The sequence below is a fragment of the Hoplias malabaricus genome, chromosome 5 (assembly GCF_029633855.1).
Source record: "Hoplias malabaricus isolate fHopMal1 chromosome 5, fHopMal1.hap1, whole genome shotgun sequence".
Lineage (NCBI taxonomy): Eukaryota > Metazoa > Chordata > Actinopteri > Characiformes > Erythrinidae > Hoplias > Hoplias malabaricus.
The window spans coordinates 5,790,319-5,808,512 of NC_089804.1; the positions used below are offsets into that span (position 1 = coordinate 5,790,319).

Here is an 18,194-nt window from a genome sequence, read left to right on the forward strand (position 1 = left end):
TATTGTTATTGCTGCAGATATTCCGTACTGACCCATCTATCAGTCACATTTTGACCGTCTCACCTTTGTGATCTTGGGGTGCGTACATCGGCTATTTCCAACACTGGGATGCATCCAGGCGCTCTCTGGTGGGGTACACTCCTGCCTGAGGGAGCACTTCTTCTCTTGGACACACCAGCCACAGTCAAAGCGTGGGTCAGCCTTTAGACACATCCCACAGCTGTCTCTCAGAGCAAAGCATTTATAGAGGTGAGCTGCGGAGAGACAAAGAGATTGGGTGATTTTAGGATGTTTCTCAAAAACCAAATGATGAGTTTACAGCACACATACATTCGATTTCCAAACCAATTTATTACACAGTAACATGTTACAACTGATTCAAAAATAGCAGAAATGCGGATGAGGGAAACAAGTTAGAAAGGCTGTTAAAAGTCTTTATTTTCAATAAATACCACTTTTCAACCGAATTTTGTAAATAAAAGACACAATTTTGATTTGGAAATTTGTACATGCATTTATTTTTCCAGAGAGAAACCCGTCATTTCTTTGTTTGTCATTTGTTTGCATCGGTAAGAAAATGCACACCCTCTAATCTGTAAATAAAAAATGCAAATCTAATGTAAATGCATTCAATTAAAGAATTTATTAATTTAAAGGTATAATTTAAAAAATAGTCACTGAACAGTATAGAAAACACAAAGTTGCAATAATCATCTACTAAGATCTAGTGTACTAAGAGTCCTTGGCCTGAATAAAAAACAATGTAAGCCTGGCAGAAAGTCTGGCTCTGAGTAACTGAACAGGGAAGACACCTTGCTTCCAAAGGACACAGGAAGCTTGGTCTTTTCATTCCAGTCTTTTTATTAAACAGAGAGTGAAAGATGGCAGATCTCTCCTGAGACTCCTGTCCCCTGGCGCTTCAGGGAAGCAGGAAATCCAGCTCTCGCCCGGGTGCGATAGACAGTCCTGAGACTTCAAAGGAAATGGCATATTCATTCACTGAAGCCCAATGCTAATCTGATTAGCAACGGCCCAGCTTAAAAGTAGCGCTGGGCTAATTAAACTGAACCAAATGAATGATTTAATTACATTAACATTTCCACTTTACACCAGGGCAAAGCCTGAGTTTTTTTCCCAGGCAATCTGGCAAAATGGATAAATCGACACTCTTTTCTTAAAAAAAGAAAAAATCCAACAGAGGGAGGGGGAAATAAAGAAGGATGGGTTTAAAGGAGAAGAGAAAGAAGAGCTATGGGAGGAGATGGAGAAGTAGTCGAGGCACGGCACATTACGTAGACAGGGAATGGTTTAAATTTCACAGAGGTTTGGCAGTGGTGTCTGAAACAAAAAAGTCCTTCACGTTCTTAACCTTGGTTTTATGACGTAGCCACGAATAACGTGACCAGATCAGAGATGGTGAAAAAGAGGTACTACTGACGTAAACAAGGACTACTGACGTGCAGACTGAACAATTAAATGTTTACAGAGAAGGTTATCCACCAATAACGGTAGCTCTACAGTCAGACCGTCCAATCAGGAGATTTTAGGCTACTTCACCACGCCCCCTTCTCACTCAAGCGAACCAATCGGAGTAGGGGAGGGCGGGACTAGTTTGTGAACGAAACTTCTTGTAGTTCTGTGTAAGCTGTAGAAAAACAAAATCCGGATGTTTATGAAATTCCGCCCGGACATTTTTTTAAGTCTAAAAAAGAGGACATCTGGTCACCCTAGTTAACATTTAGAATGAAGAAAGTAGTCTGCCATGAACTGGCATGTAATACATTTATGATACGCTCTGATGACCATCACTGAGGGGGATTAGAACATGTCCAAATGTCTCTCTATCTTCTTTAATGAAAGGTGCCAGACAGTGAGCATATATCGGTCCACTGGCTTAAAAAGATCAGCGCACCGCTGAGTGCAGGCCACTGCTGGTCCACCACTGGACCTCACAGCTTTAAGTCCAGGGTACGAGATCTAAAAGCTAGTTTTCAATCTCCTCAAACTGATTTTAAATGAACGGGGACTTTTATTCAGGTAAATAAACTATTACAAATAAAACCAACAGCTATGAGTGATACAGTGAAGAGTCGACCTGACAGAAGTGATTATATAAATGATTCTTCTGAAAATGTTGACAGTATTCTTAATTCAAATAATTTCCTTTGATATTTGTTATGTTTTAAAATAATTTTTAATCTATTTTAAAAGAATTACAAGAGAAAGTAATGAAGGAAATATCAGTAGATTACACTGTGGATGGGAAAGTGCTAAAATATGGCATTCTGTCTAAAATTCTGTTTAACAAACGGTGGTCCACCGCCCGCAGACCTCCATCTTTCCCCTCAGACGTGGTCCACTGTCGTCTTTCGAGTTTGTCCCATTTGCTGCAGTAACTGTTCGGGTTTCCGCTACGAAGGAAATATTTAATGAAAATCAAGGGGCATTATTGATTAGCACTGATGTTGTTGGATGATTAGGTCAAAGACCAAGAACACTACTCCCATTCATCAAAAACTTTAATCGCTAATTAATTACCCATAATTCACTCTTTGTGCAGAGTTTTGTGATGTACCAGCGCATACCAATCCCTCCTTTGATCTCTTAGTGTGGTTGAAGCTGCAGTACGAAGGTGTTAATTGTACGAGCCGCAAACTGTACTCAGCAAATTAAGAGATTTGAATTCAAAAATCATCAACGGTACAGTGAGGTCAAAAAGTAGCACTAGTATTTTAACTTTATTGTTGTGATTATATTCTGTAATCGACGGACACTGCTACTACAAATGTAACTCCACTGTGTCGATCTTACATTGATTCCTTTATTTTACATTTAAATATCCATCACTAAAAGCTTCAGACTTAAGAAGAGACAATGTGATTAATCGTGATTAATTCCATTCTAATAAACTTACGGTGATATATAACCGTATGATCTGTAAATCCTCTGTCTCTCTGATCTGTAAACTTCCCAAAGCCACTGTTCGCCTTTATTAACTTTGCAGTCCTGCTTATTATCTGGACACCTCCAGCCTTTATTTACAGTTGGAGTAGTGCTCGCTCGCTGTGGTGTTGTTCAGCTGCAGTGAAATGCTGTGGCATCTCAGAGTGAGACAGATAAGCATTATTGAACTCAGCAGGCCTTGGTGCAGAGAGTAGCCATGCGTAAAACATCTCTAATTGTCTTTCAAAGGCATTCTGAGGAGAGGTGTGTGTTCTCCCAACCAGTGGAGCCCTCCTAGAAAAGAGGACTGGATACAGGAAGAATAAAAAAACACCAAAAACATGAGCTTACTGTCAGAACGATAGAAAAAACTGGGAAACAAAGAGGAACAGAAACATGAAAAAGAACACTGCTCCTTTGAAATAGTTTCTTTAACTTTATAGAAAGCAGAAAGACGATCTTTTATGGAGTGGAAGAGAAGGAGAAAAGAGTGATACCTTTAATATTGTAAGGGTTGTCAATGACAAAGTCTCCATTCCAGACTACTGACAGGTCCACAGGCAAATCACTGATGTCGTTGCCTTCGTAGTCGTACTGTAAAAACACAAAGAACAGAGGTTACGAGTTTCATTTACAACATTTACACAAACCAAACAAGAGCTGGGATTATCTGTGATTAATAACCTCTCACGTCAGCCATGGGATGATCACATCGCAATATCATACACCGTTAAATATAGTGTTATATATGAAGTTCCATACGTTGTTGTAGCATTTGTCTTGTTAATTAATAAATGAGTTGATTGTGTGGCCTGCTGTGTTCAGCTTTTCTGATTCCCACCACTTGTTAAAAGACACCACACCCCGGGACCATATTAACCAGTGCTCCTCAAACACATCAGCGGGATGCGCAGTAGAGGCCTTGAACTTGATTCCAGTTCCTTCCACACATCTCTAGCTTGGACCTGAAGCAAGCGGCAGGGCATGAATGAAACATGCTGGCTTATCTTTAGCGCGCCATGGAAATGCTGCCATTTGAGTGTGTATGCTAGAGAGCCACTGTGTGAAGATGGGGCACTCCTAGTGTCAGCATTCTCATCACGCGGTGAGAGGGAGATCAATATGCGGAAAGGGGTTGGGGGGCGGAGGGGGTGGCTGGTGAGGGGGAGTAATGCTCACTGCACCCTGACAAGTGGTTCAGCCTCCTCACTGTAGCCGTCCTCATTCAGCCGGCAGCCTGGCAACTGCTCTCTCCTCCTCGCTTTCCACCAACTGCCACTCACAGTGTCTCCCCTCGGAGACTGTACTGATCCACTGGAGTAACACAGAGACGGCACAGACTCATTGCTTTACCCGTATTCAAGTTGACGTTTAACTTGTCTGTAAGTTTTTATTCACTTTTTTAATTGCCACAGAAACTCATTGGTAAATCGAACTGTGGTAACTTTCATGCAGTTAGCGCTCTCCTGACTTTGGACTCAGTTCCATGTTAAATAATCTGCGAGAGCAAAGATAAGTCGATATTATCCACTTGTGTTGCAGGAATAGAGCAACATACTCGTCTCTTTTCATGCTTTTCAACATTTGGAAACCACCTGGGCCATTTAGGACCGAGACCCTTGGTTTCTTTTTACCTGTAAACAGACTGGAGATCAGCTTAATGTGACGAAACGTCCTCTGAATTAAAATTATGCTTTATTTAAACTATGAACAACGCTGGGCGGCACGGTAGCGCAGTAGGTTAGTGTCACAGTCACACAGCTCCAGGGACCTGGAGGTTGTTGGTTCGAGCCCCGCTCCGAGTGACTGTCTGTGAGGAGTGTGGTGTGTTCTCTCTGTGTCTGCGTGGGTTTCCTCCGGGTGACTGTCTGTGAGGAGTGTGGTGTGTTCTCCCTGTGTCTGCGTGGGTTTCCTCCGGGTGACTGTCTGTGAGGAGTGTGGTGTGTTCTCCCTGTGTCTGCGTGGGTTTCCTCCGGGTGACGGTCTGTGAGGAGTGTGGTGTGTTCTCTCTGTGTCTGCGTGGGTTTCCTCCGGGTGACGGTCTGTGAGGAGTGTGGTGTGTTCTCCCTGTGTCTGCGTGGGTTTCCTCCGGGTGACGGTCTGTGAGGAGTGTGGTGTGTTCTCCCTGTGTCTGCGTGGGTTTCCTCCGGGTGACTGTCTGTGAGGAGTGTGGTGTGTTCTCTCTGTGTTCGCGTGGGTTTCCTCCGGGTGACTTTCTGTGAGGAGTTTGCTGTGTTCTCTCTGTGTCTGTGTGGGTTTCCTCCAGGTGCTCTGGTTTCCTTCCACGCTCCAAAAACACATGTTGGTAGGTGAATTGGTGACTCAAAAGTGTTTGTGTGTTTTTTTTTCCGTTTTGACAAAATTTGGTTCAATGAGTCAAAACACTCTCAATGCACATGTTATATATTCCACTGTAAATCAATTCAACTTTTCATTTTTTAACCTCTGAGGACATCCCTTACTCCCACAGGCCGTGGACAACTGCTATTTACATCACGTCTGTGAGAGTTCCGTCGGCTGACTGCAAATAACTGGAGTCAAAATTCTGGACCCCATACGTTACAATATGCTGCATACATTCACTGCAGTTCTGATCTTTCAGATTGTACTGGAATATCATTTTATACTGCGTGCTGCTCAGAGCACTTAATGACCAATATATATATATATGGGGAGGGTCTAGAGGATAAAAGAATAATGGAGACAAAGGAGGGTTGAAAAAAGTACATCTAGAAAATCTAAATTTCAGAGCGGCTGTCATTAATTTACAAATGAAATAAGTGGCAGAATTTAGGCGTGAAGAGCAATGTTGAAGAGTAAGTGAAATTGGCATTCCAATTTGTTCTCTGACATGTTTCATTTGGACCATGCCATATCCTCCCACACACACACACAGAGTGAGACCGAGCTAGAGAGAGAGAGAGAGAGAGAGAGAGAGCCTGGAGGGTGAGAAGTGAGGCAATGGACTAGCACTTATTACCAGCCATGGTTATATCCAACACACACTAGCGCTGCAAGTTCTGGACTTGCCAAGCGCTGCTGCTGTGTATGTGTGTGTGTGTGTGTGTTCACAGCTCCTTGACAATTCTGAAGGCTGAGAATGTAAATCACTGGCTGCCCTCAAGTCCCTCAGTCCTCCCTTTGATGATAAAGTCAGCGAAAGGCATTGTTCTCTCAATAGACAGCATTATACATTAACAGCAGCCACGTGATGTCTGACTTCTGTATACACAAATACACACGCTAACAACTGCACACACACACACACACACACACACACACACAAGCCAGTAAGTGGAGACATGAACTCTCCACACGGCCTTTGCTCAGAGTCCGACTCCATCACATTTTAAAAGGCTGGTTGGGTGTGTCCAGCATGACCTCAGCAGCTGGACAATGGCGTCCTCTGTCCTCCTGGGCTCTTCCAAAACAAGAAGATTATTTATTCTTACAGTTATGAAGTTGTGGGTCACATTTGGATAATGACAGCATGGGCGGCTAGGGTCATGAGGTCACGTGATCCTCAGAAACCACAGAGTCACTCGCTGTCATTTACAGCAACACTACGTAGTCATTTTTACATTACAGGGGGAATCCCTTTTCACCCTTGGGCCCCACCACTTAGCCCTATCACTCAATTCTTGTCGGGAGAGAGCGGAAGGGCAGAGGGGGAGGGCCATCAGCAGCAAGATGGTGGCGTATGTGATCAACTTAGTAACTTAGTTTCAAGGGGAAGGGGTAAAATTAAGAAATGAGATTCACCCAAAGGCGTCGTGATGCTTCACTGATGATGAGCAGGAAAACCGTGGGCACTGGAAGTCCCCTTCCATCCGTCCATGGCTGAGGTGCCCTTGAGCAAGGCATCCATTCCCCAACTGCTCCCTGGATGCTTAGGAAAGTTGGGTGTGTGTAACATTTCATTTTCATGCCAAATAATAGGAAGAACAGAGCCTCTGTGGTGGTTACTCCAGGCTCAGCAGTGCAGAAACAGCACTATGTAACTATGTAAATAATGGCGTTGAATCTGCTTAGTTCAATAAAAATAACTTGTACTTACTGTCTGGGGCAATTATTAAGACCTTTTAAAAGAGATGGGTTTAAGACACAGGTCTGTCCCAAAGCTAGAGAGCATCATGGAGAGCATCATGGAGGGCACTTTAGGACACAGAGTGTGCCCCAGACACGTAGACTGTCCCCGTTTTTAGACACCTCATTATGCTGCCTACTGAGACACCTTAATCTTAATTTTAAGGCGGCGTCGAACCATTCCTAAGCTGCGAAGGCAGTCCCAATGATGCAACGCAAGCACAACTCCCATCTATTTCACTCTTCTCTCAGAGCACAATAATTAATACAATAAAACAGGAATAAGAGCGGGACGAGGAGAATCCACCGCGCTGAAACGCTGAGGCGATGCTCGCTGCGGAGGGAAGTAAACACCGGTTGCTTGCGGTGGGCGGGAACAAGCCGTGATGCAATCTCTCTCTAACTACAGAGTCTCAGTACTCTGCCTCATGAGGACAGACGACCGTCAGAACGCTGCCGACTTAAACAGCTGCCTACAGAGTCAGAGCCTACTGAGGGAGCTCACTGGGACTGACCTTTTAAAACAAATTTAAGACACAAGTGAGATACACTCTGGCACCTGTAGGGGGAGCCCAGGAGCAAAACAAAACAAATACGACCTAGTGCTGCTTTACGTCATGTGAGGTTATTTATATAAAGCTACACCTTATACCTATGTCTATCCCAATGTCCAATTAAAGGGGTGGGGGGTGAGAGAGTGAGAGAGAGAGAGAGAGAGAGAGAGAGAGAGAGAGAGAGAGAGAGAGAGAATGAGAGAGCGAGAGAGAGAGAGAGAGAGAGAGAGAGAGAAAGAGAGAGAGAGAAAGAAAGAGAAAGAAAGAGAGAGTGAGAGAGAGCAAGAGAGAGAGAGAGAGAGAGAGAAAGAGAGATATAGAGAAAGAGAAAGAAAGAGAGAAAGAAAGAAAGAGAGAGAGATAAAGAGAGTGAGAGAAAGAGATATAAAGAGAGAGTGAGAGAAAGAGAGAGAGAGTGAGAGAGAAAGAGAGAGAGCGAGAAAGAGAGAGTGAGAGCAAGAGAGAGAGAGAGAGGGGGAGAGAGAGAGAAAGAGAGAGAGAGAGAGAGTGAGAGAAAGAGAGAGAGAGCATGAGAGAGAATGAGAGAGTGAGAGAAAGAGAGAGAGTGAGAGAGAGAGCGAGAAAGAAAGAGAGAGAGAAAGAAAGAGAAAGAAAGAGAGAAAGAGAGTGAGAGAGAGGGGGAGAGAGAGAGAAAGAGAGAGAGAGAGAGAGTGAGAGAAAGAGAGAGAGAGCATGAGAGAGAATGAGAGAGTGAGAGAAAGAGAGAGAGTGAGAGAGGGAGCGAGAAAGAAAGAGAGAGAGAAAGAAAGAGAAAGAAAGAGAGAAAGAGAGTGAGAGAGAGAGAGAGAGAGAGAGAGAGAGAGAGATGCTCATGGGAAAATGTCTATGTACTTGAGAGAAGATGAATAATAACGCTCATTACTGACCCCTGGTCATCATGGAGACATGGCAGAGTGTAATTAATTGCTCACACGAGCAGCGAGAGCAAAAGAGGCCAAGTGAGGCCTCAAACACAAGGTGAGGAGAAACAAGCTCATGACCTAATTAAGAATATCCATGATCCAGCAGATTGTTATACTCTCTCTCTCTCTCTCTCTCTCTCTCACACACACACACACACACACACTCTCTCTACCTCCCCCACCCTCCACCCTCTTTCTGTCCCACACTGACCTGACGATGCGAGAAAGCTGTTGAAATGTCAAGGCCCGGGGCGTTATCTCTCACGGTGATGTCATATAAACCTCCCTTGTGTGAGATAAGGCTTGTTCTCGAGAGAAAGGGAAGGTGACATGTCTAGGATGACTCTATGGTGATGGCATGGCTTCTTTTAAATGCATTAGCTTTAGTTATTACAGTTTATCACCATGGGTTTAGTTTTTTTCCTCTCACACACAGCTGGCACCGCACACCGTACGACACGCGGCACGCAGTCCTCCTCATCACAAAGCTGCAGGAGAGAGGAACCCGGAGAGGAGAGCTGGAATTTGACCATGTACCCGACAACACATGAGTCTCATAAGCCCTCTGCCTCCACCTGCATGCCAAAGCATACATAATTACCCCTGCAGAGGAAAACGAATGGAGGCCAGGAATAGAAAGGAAGGTAGACCGGGCACCTCCCCAGACTGTACCCGTCCTGTGCTAGCCAGCCCATAGATCACAGTTGCATCAGGGACGTAAGGAGAGACGAGGTGGGGGGAGAGGGGGAGGGGGAGGAGGCGAGAGGGGAGAAGGAGATCCCAGGGCTGCAGGGCTAGAAAGTGCCGATGTTAACAAAACAGCACAGCAGCTGGAGAGAGAGGGAAAAAAAGACTCGGTGCCTTTGTGTGGGTCACTAGCACGTAATTAGTCATTTTGAAAGGATACCTGTACACTGGGGGAAAGAATAACATTGCAGTAAGTGCGCACTACCCACACACACACACACACACCACGGTCATATATATATGTGAACAACAAGAAGAAAAAGGAAGATATTTCTAAGGAAAACTGATGTCTGTTTGATGTGTTCAGTAAAAGTGCAGGGCAAAGCGATGCTTAGTTTGACTTGAGTTTTCGGTTTTGATTCCTCAGATCAGTTAGATCTCCATTTTTTTGTTTCTTTTTTAAATTAAACATGTCGACACATGCTTTAATAACAAACTAAAAGAAACCACTTACTTTAGAACAGCGCTACATCACGCTTCATTTTAACGGCGGTCAGTTCTTTGCGGATGACGTCACGTCACAGTGTGAACTGCAGATGGAGGCCTGGAGGTGTCAAACCTGTCATTTGTGTCGTTTACAGTCAGTCGTTCAAAATCAAGTAAAAATGTTGCTGTTTGTGATTTGACTGAAAAACTGCAGCAGAAAACACTCAGTGCTCACAGCTGGATGAGATAGGAGTCATATGTTTATTCGCCAGTGTCCGGTTCCACCTTAAATGGTGCAGAAAGTGCCCGTATGTACCTGCCACACCATTTAAGGTGGAAATGGAAAGCTGACTTCATTGTCTATGAGGAGTGAGTATTTTGCTCCACTGGTGAAGAACTTAAAATCTAACCTGGAGGAATCTAATCAGTCACCCAGAGGAAACCCACGCAGACACAGAAAGAACACACCACACTCCTCACAGACAGTCACCCGGAGGAAACCCACACAGACACAGGGAGAACACACCACACTCCTCACAGACAGTCACCTGGAGGAAACCCACGCAGACACAGGGAGAACACACCACACTCCTCACAGACAGTCACCCGGAGGAAACCCACACAGACACAGGGAGAACACACCACATTCCTCACAGACAGTCACCTGGAGGAAACCCACACAGACACAGGGAGAACACACCACACTCCTCACAGACAGTCACCCGGAGGAAACCCACGCAGACACAGGGAGAACACACCACACTCCTCACAGACAGTCACCCGGAGGAAACCCACGCAGACACAGGGAGAACACACCACACTCCTCACAGACAGTCACCCGGAGGAAACAGACAGTCACCCGGAAGAAACCCACGCAGACACAGGGAGAACACACCACATTCCTCACAGACACTCACCCGGAGGAAACCCACGCAGACACAGAGAGAACACACCACACTCCTCACAGACAGTCACCCGGAGGAAACCCACGCAGACACAGGGAGAACACACCACGCTCCTCACAGACAGTCACCCGGAGGAAACCCACGCAGACACAGGGAGAACACACCAGCAGGTCCCTCGAGCTGTGTGACTGCAACACTAACCAGCTGTGCCACAATACTCCTCACTTCAGTCTCCTCCATCTTGTTGTTTTTCAGCTCAGGCCCTCTGTCAGGTCACGTGTATCATACGAATCATGTTACTGAAAGACTGGGCAATAATTCAATATCCGTATATATCGCAATATAAAACGTTTCAATAATCAGTATCACATTGTCAATTATTTTTAATATTAATTATTTACAACATTCGTCGCTGGGTGACGTTTATTACGGGGCGCTGCTGTCAGGTCATAGGTTAAAACGTAATAAAATATTAATATTGACAAAGCCAAGAAATGTATGTTTGTTGATGATGTCATGTTCCTTGGTATTATTTCTAAGGCGTATATTATTTTGTATTTATAAGTGCTCACTGTCTTTGTAACCTCCTCAGAGCTCAGACTGACTACACTGCCACAGAACGGCATTCTGGGTAGAAAAACACACTACAACTTTACTCAACACACAAGTCAATAGACTGACTTTTATTTATTTTTTTAATCATTATTTTTCAACATTCCACACACTGTGAAAGGTCTGCAATACAAAGAGGGCCGCACGCTTAAGTGGCTTAGTCTTTTACTTCAGTTCCAGGTCCTCTGTGGATGATGAGCTTAGTAGGAGTCCTCCTCCACAGGGGGAGACTGACACACGGTTAACCCCACCGCAGGAAGCCAGCGAAGACCGCACTAGTCTCCACATCTCAGCCATCGCTTCTCTCTCCGTCTGCCTCCCCAGCGGAAAACACCCGGCAGTACAGCTGCTCTCCTTTCCCCTCGTCCACTTCCGTGACCCCGCTCCCTCCTTCCCTCCACCATTTTCTCACTCCTCTTTCCACTAAATTCTGGAAGAGAGGACCGAGGCGAGTCTGATCCGAGCCGTCTCTCTTCTGCACAGCTGCAATTCATCATCATTTTATCTGCGATGGCTTTTAATTGGATCCTATCAAACTCTCCCGATAGTCCCCCGTTTTGCGGCGTAACTCTGCCGATGCTGTCGAGAAGATTCCGAATGAGATTTTTCTTCCTTCGCCCTCTCTCTCTCTCTCTCTCGCTTCCATCATTGTGTTTCCGTCCTGTCTCTCTCCTGTGGCCACGGAGCAGACTGAGGAGCGGAGGAGCCGGTCATTTATCTAAGCAGAAGGTAATGTTGTAATGTTGTAAGCTGTGTGTGATATTATCACCTCGAGCTGTTCCTCCCTGGGGTCCTGTTTTGAAGCACTCAGGCACAGCCTGCTGAGGCGGAGTGATTTCAGTCCTCTTCTCTCACTCGTCTCTTCCCCCTCTGTCATATACATTTATTTAGATATTTGTGAGTCAACATTCAAACACTCTCCCACTCCTCTGTCACTGTATGAAAAGTGTGGTGTAGTCTTCAATAAAGTGTTACATAAAAATGAAACGGTCTGAAAACGGAGAAGAATTTATTGGGAAAAGTCCATCAGGAAAAAAGCGCTGCAGAGGCATGTGATGGATGTGTTCTGTTCTTGGGGATGATATCGTATGTTAAAGTACATGTGAGTTTTAGACAAGTTTAAAGATGGCGATGTTGATGTAAACATTTGTGAACTTTTTTTATTTACACATAACGGTGGAATAACGGAGAGTAGGTGGTGAATGTGGGGAGACGAAGCGTAGATACGGCTTAACTTAGCACGAATTTCCATGTCTGCTGTTTACGCTAATGCTAAATTGCTAAAGCTACAATGTGCTAATCTTAAAAGCTCACTCAAGTCTGGGCGCTGGGAGACTCGCCTATTGGGGCCAGTGGACAGTCACCAGGTTCGTTTCTAGAGTCGTGGTTTGCGTTTCAATACAAACCAACGGCATCTAAACAAAGCAAACACAGGGTGTGACATCCCCAGATGTAACAGTGATCACACAGTGAGGAAACAGTGTTAAAAACAATGAGCCGGGAACAGATCTTAACACTTTCTCTCTGTACTTTAATTTCTTGGCTTTGTGCAGTAGAGGGTTTTCTGGTGCTATTTTGACTCCTTTATCCATTTTCCTAGTGATGGGCCGACACACATTTTCAGTTCAGATCAGATTCAGATACACAACTGATTCAGATACACAACTGATACCGATTCAGATACACAACTGATACCGATTCAGATACACAACCGATACCGATTCAGATACACAACTGATTCAGATTCAGATACACAACTGATACCGATTCAGATACACAACTGATACCGATTCAGATACACAACCGATACCGATTCAGATACACAACCGATTCAGATTCAGATACACAACTGATTCAGATTCAGATACACAACTGATTCAGATTCAGATACACAACTGATACCGATTCAGATACACAACTGATTCAGATTCAGATACACAACTGATACAGATTCAGATACACAACCGATACCGATTCAGATACACAACTGATACAGATTCAGATACACAACTGATACAGATTCAGATACACAACTGATACCGATTCAGATACACAACTGATACTGATTCAGATACACAACCGGTACCGATTCAGATACACAACTAATTCAGATTCAGATACACTGGTACCGATTCAGATTCAGATACACAACTGATACCGATTCAGATACACAACCGATACCGATTCAGATTCAGTTACACAACTGATTCAGATTCAGATACACAACTGATACCGATTCAGATACACAACCGATACCGATTCAGATTCAGTTACACAACTGATTCAGATTCTGATACACAACTGATACTGATTCAGATACACAACCGATACCGATTCAGATTCAGATACACAACTGATACAGATTCAGATACACAACCGATACCGATTCAGATACACAACTGATTCAGATTCAGATACACAACTGATAAATATTCAGATACACAACCGATACCGATTCAGATTCAGATACACAACTGATACATATTCAGATACACAACCGATACCGATTCAGATACACAACTGATACCGATTCAGATACACAACCGATATCGATTCAGATTCAGATACACAGCTAATACAGATTTAGATTCAGATACACAACTGATACCGATTCAGATACACAACTGATACCGATTCAGATACACAACTGATACCTGTTCAGATACACAACCGATACCAATTCAGATTCAGATACACAACTGATACAGATTCAGATACACAACCGATACCGATTCAGATTCAGATACACAGCTGATACAGATTCTGATACACAACTAATACAGATTCAGATACACAACCGATACCAATTCAGATTCAGATACACAACTGATACAGATTCAGATACACAACCGATACCGATTCAGATTCAGATACACAGCTGATACAGATTCTGATACAGATTCTGATACACAACTGATACAGATTCAGATACACAACTGATACCGATTCAGATTCAGATACACAGCTAATACAGATTCAGATTCAGATATAGCCTACACAACTGCTGAGGTTTCTATCTACACCAACAGCTTCTCAATAAACACACATCTAAACAAGACTCAAAAACAATTAATGTTTGTCTGTCTGTACTTTCTCTTCTCTTTTCCTCACTCTTCATTCTCTGTCTCACATTTTGTCTCTTCCTCTCTCTCTCTCGCTCTCATTCTCTCTCTCTCTCTCTCTCTCTCTCTCATTCTTTCTCTCTCTCTATCTCGCTCTCTCTCTCTCTCTCTCTCTCTCTCTATCTCTCATTCTCTCTCTTGCTCTCATTCTCTCTCTCTCTCTCTTGCACTCATTCTCTCTCTCTCTCTCTCTTGCACTCATTCTCTCTCTCTCTCTCTCTCTCTCTCTCGCTCTCATTCTCTCTCTCTCTCTCTCTCTCTCTCTCTCTCTCTCTTGCTCTCATTCTCTCTCTCTCTCTCTCTCTCTGGGACTGGACAGGGGGCCAATGCACAGACAACAACCTCTGTTTTCCTTGTGTATTTGGCCTCAGAGGCTGAGGATGCTATGAGTCTGTGGTAAGAAATGGAGTGGAATCTGGATCAGTGGCGTGCCTCATTACATTATGTTACAGCTGGGTCATTGTCGAGTGCAAGCTCTGGACTGGATTATAGATGGGTGAGTGGATCGACTCTGTCCGTCCGATATCCAGTGAGTGAAAGAATCAATATTGGACCTGATACCGTTACGGGATTGGATCGGGCTGATCTCTATACTGTTACCTCCTGTTGTTGTGTTTCCTGTTGGTAAAACTAGCTCCAGGTGAACACACACAACCCAAATAACTGCATTAAAGGAACATAAGGTAGAACTGTGTATTTTTGCACTTAGAGAGTAGAGTGTAACTCACATTTACAGCAATGCCCTGAAATCAAGGGAGTGGGGGCTGGTTATGTGCAAAATCATTAGTTGTTGCTCTGTACATTTTTCTCCACTGTCCAAATGCTTTTAGAATCACTTTCATGAGGAATGGACCAATAGAAATGCTCCACACTATTTGGAATTAAAGGTCTTAAAATGGCCTATCATTAAAAAACACATTTGTTTATTTTTTTCTTTCTTTTGGAGATGCTTGGTTTTGTTCCCACAGTGATGATATGTTACAAAGCACATTCTCCCTGCTGACTACAGTCTCATCCTTATGTGGCACGTATGCGTGGCCGGGCATGTGACCTACTTCATTATGTAGAGGAACCTCTGATAAGGTTTATATATATGTTTTTATATTAATTTACTTACATCTTGTTTTGCAAGTATTTATTTTCTCATGATTAGGAACCACTCTTTAATTGCTGCATTATTTAAATTGTTTTAATGATTTTATGTTTTTAATGTTTTAATGTTTTTATCATATATTTCCTTTTACTGCAATAATTTAATTGTTTTATTGGACTTTTATTATTTTTATTCTTGCTTTTAATTGAACTGTTTCTTCTGTAAAGCACTTTGAATTGCTTTTGTATGAAACCCACGCAGACACAGAGAGAACACACCACACTCCTCAGAGACAGTCACCTGGAGCAGGAATCGAACCCACAACCTCCAGGTCCCTGGAGCTGTGTGACTGTGACACTACCTGCTGCGGTTATGTAAAACACTGCACTAAAATGGAATGTAGTGTGGGAAAGTATTTTATCTATTGATATATAATCTGGTATGTTTTCAAATTTTATTTAATTAATTAATTACGTTCTTTTTTCTTTTTCTTTTTTTCCCCTAGGTTTTCAGCAGAACTGTCCCCTGTATTTCAGTTTTATTTCCTCTAGGAATGTTTATTTCGGTGCAACACTAATCACAGGATGATGCAGGTTACAGTAGTAGGTTAAAAACATTTGATGATAGGTGACAATTCTAAAAATTGTTATTAATCCAATCTAAAAAAAAATCTAAATTTAAAAAGGTGGAAATCTGTACTCTAAATAACTGGGCCATAAATATCCACATACTCTTCATTAGACAGACCTCTCTATGTGTGCTCTACAAACAATGCCAACAATGAGGAACCCATAGCCCAGTCCTTTCCTCTTCTGTGTCAACAGGCTAATACGCTCAATGATGCTTTACCTGCTCACCACTCAACTCCACAGCTTCTGTTGAATCAATCAATGACCTCAAGACTGCGCCCTTCCTCGTGTCTCCCGGCACAAGACAACACTTTATTAACTCCTCGTCTTAAAATGAAAAGAGGACTGATCAAATTGATCAATCTCAGGCAAACACAAAAGCTATCTTCACCTAATGATACTTGTCCTACCATCTGCCACCACAGACCAGGGCCTCCATCTGGCAGCTGATGCCTCACGACTCCCTGGTTACTGTGGTTACTAATCTGTCCTTATTTCACCTATTATGATATAAAAAGCCATTCTGAAAATGTCCTGAACATTTCACCTGGAGTAAGATCTCAAGGACTCATCAGCGTTTGCTCATTTGGCACGACATCAGCAGCCCTCTGTTTTTTATACTCACTACTAGTCATTGTACTAATCACTAATCACTAGTGCTAGATAGTTACTGAGACAAATCCAGGCCAAATAACAAACGCCCGGGGAGGGAGGAATGCTGGGAAGTACATCCTTTCAGGCAGGGAATGAGTTACAGTCTTAATTCCGTGATTAATTTTCCATCAGACACGGCAGGGACAGATAAAGAGTGAGAGAGGGATCCCTCGAGGTCTTTATTGGACATCAGAAGTGTCATACCACTATTAAACACATGGGCTCTTCTCTCCCGCACTGATGACTGCCAAAGAGAGTCATTTAAATTAAAAAAAAAAATCTGCCACACATTTCAAGAGTTCATCCTTGCTGCTGGGATCAATTAAGGACAGTGGTTAGGACTAGAGCTGGACGATATGACCGCACATCAATATCACGATTTATCGAACATTTTCTCTCAATACGATAAACGAACCCGCTTTTATTGTTTTATGTTTTTTTATTTTCAAAGCTGCTCGGCTGGCCTCTGTGTTTAGGTTCTCCTTCATGCAGCTTCCATGTAGCAGACTCATCCCAGTAAACATTTAGCCGTTGATTCAACGTTGAAATAACGTAATGACTGCAGTCTAATCAGAGCTCTCTTAAGGTTGAAAATGAAAGTTGAAAAGACGTCCAAACACAGACGTTGAAAAGACGACTATTAGACGTATTTTGGACGTCCGTTGACGTTATTAATTGGTCCCGAAAAAAATTACTTGTATAAAACGCATTTTGGACGTCCACTGACGTTATCGATCGGTCACCACTTAACTCACTTATTAAGATGGAATTTGGACGTCCATTGACGTTTAAAATATGTCCTTGACGGACAGACTACTTTTAGACCTATTTTGAACGTCCAGGGACGCTCCTTGTTTACTGGGATGTGACTCAATGCGCGATAGTAGGGTTTTAAAGGGATAACACCTGAACATGGGGGATGGGGGTGGAGGGGCATTATCAGAATTAAAATAAAAATGAACAGAATTAAAAGAAAAACCAATATAACTGATATAGGCAAGATTATGTGGATTCGACGTTGTTCAATGTTGACTCTGATTAATGGATTTTGATGAAATGCCCAGCCCTAGTTTGCCCCAGTGCTTAGTCCGGCTTCACGCTGGCTTAGTTATGGTCGAACGGACAGAAGATTTGCTGTAAAAATATGGCTGGGTATTGAGAGCTTACATCCTGACTTGCCTTCTGTGATATTTACAGAGCTGTGTCTCCTCACAGGTCACTGTTACTCTACAAAAGACAGGACAGAGGGCTTACCATGGTCTTCTGGCACTGTATGCTGGTGCTGTTGAAGCGCAGCGCTGTGACACTGTACTCTTTGCCCTGGATGTAGAAGATGCACTCATAGTTTCTCTGGCCAGACTGCGGCTGTGGAAGGTTCCGGGCTAGCAGCGTGATGGGCTTCATGACGCCCACTGGGATGTAGATTTGTGTGGAAGGCAGGATCTGAGGGCACTCCTGAAAGAAAAGAACAAATAAAGCATGTTTTAGGCAAAGATCTGT

The 18,194-nt window shown here is 43.4% G+C and overlaps 1 protein-coding gene across 1 annotated transcript in view; it reads right to left on the reverse strand.

The window, feature by feature from the left end:
* plxna1a (plexin A1a) overlaps positions 1-18,194 on the reverse strand; it is a 252,313-nt gene that overhangs the window by 47,557 nt on the left and 186,562 nt on the right. The window contains 3 exon segments of the mRNA XM_066670409.1: positions 64-254; positions 3,441-3,537; positions 17,949-18,149. Coding sequence (XP_066526506.1) covers positions 64-254; positions 3,441-3,537; positions 17,949-18,149 — 489 coding nt within the window.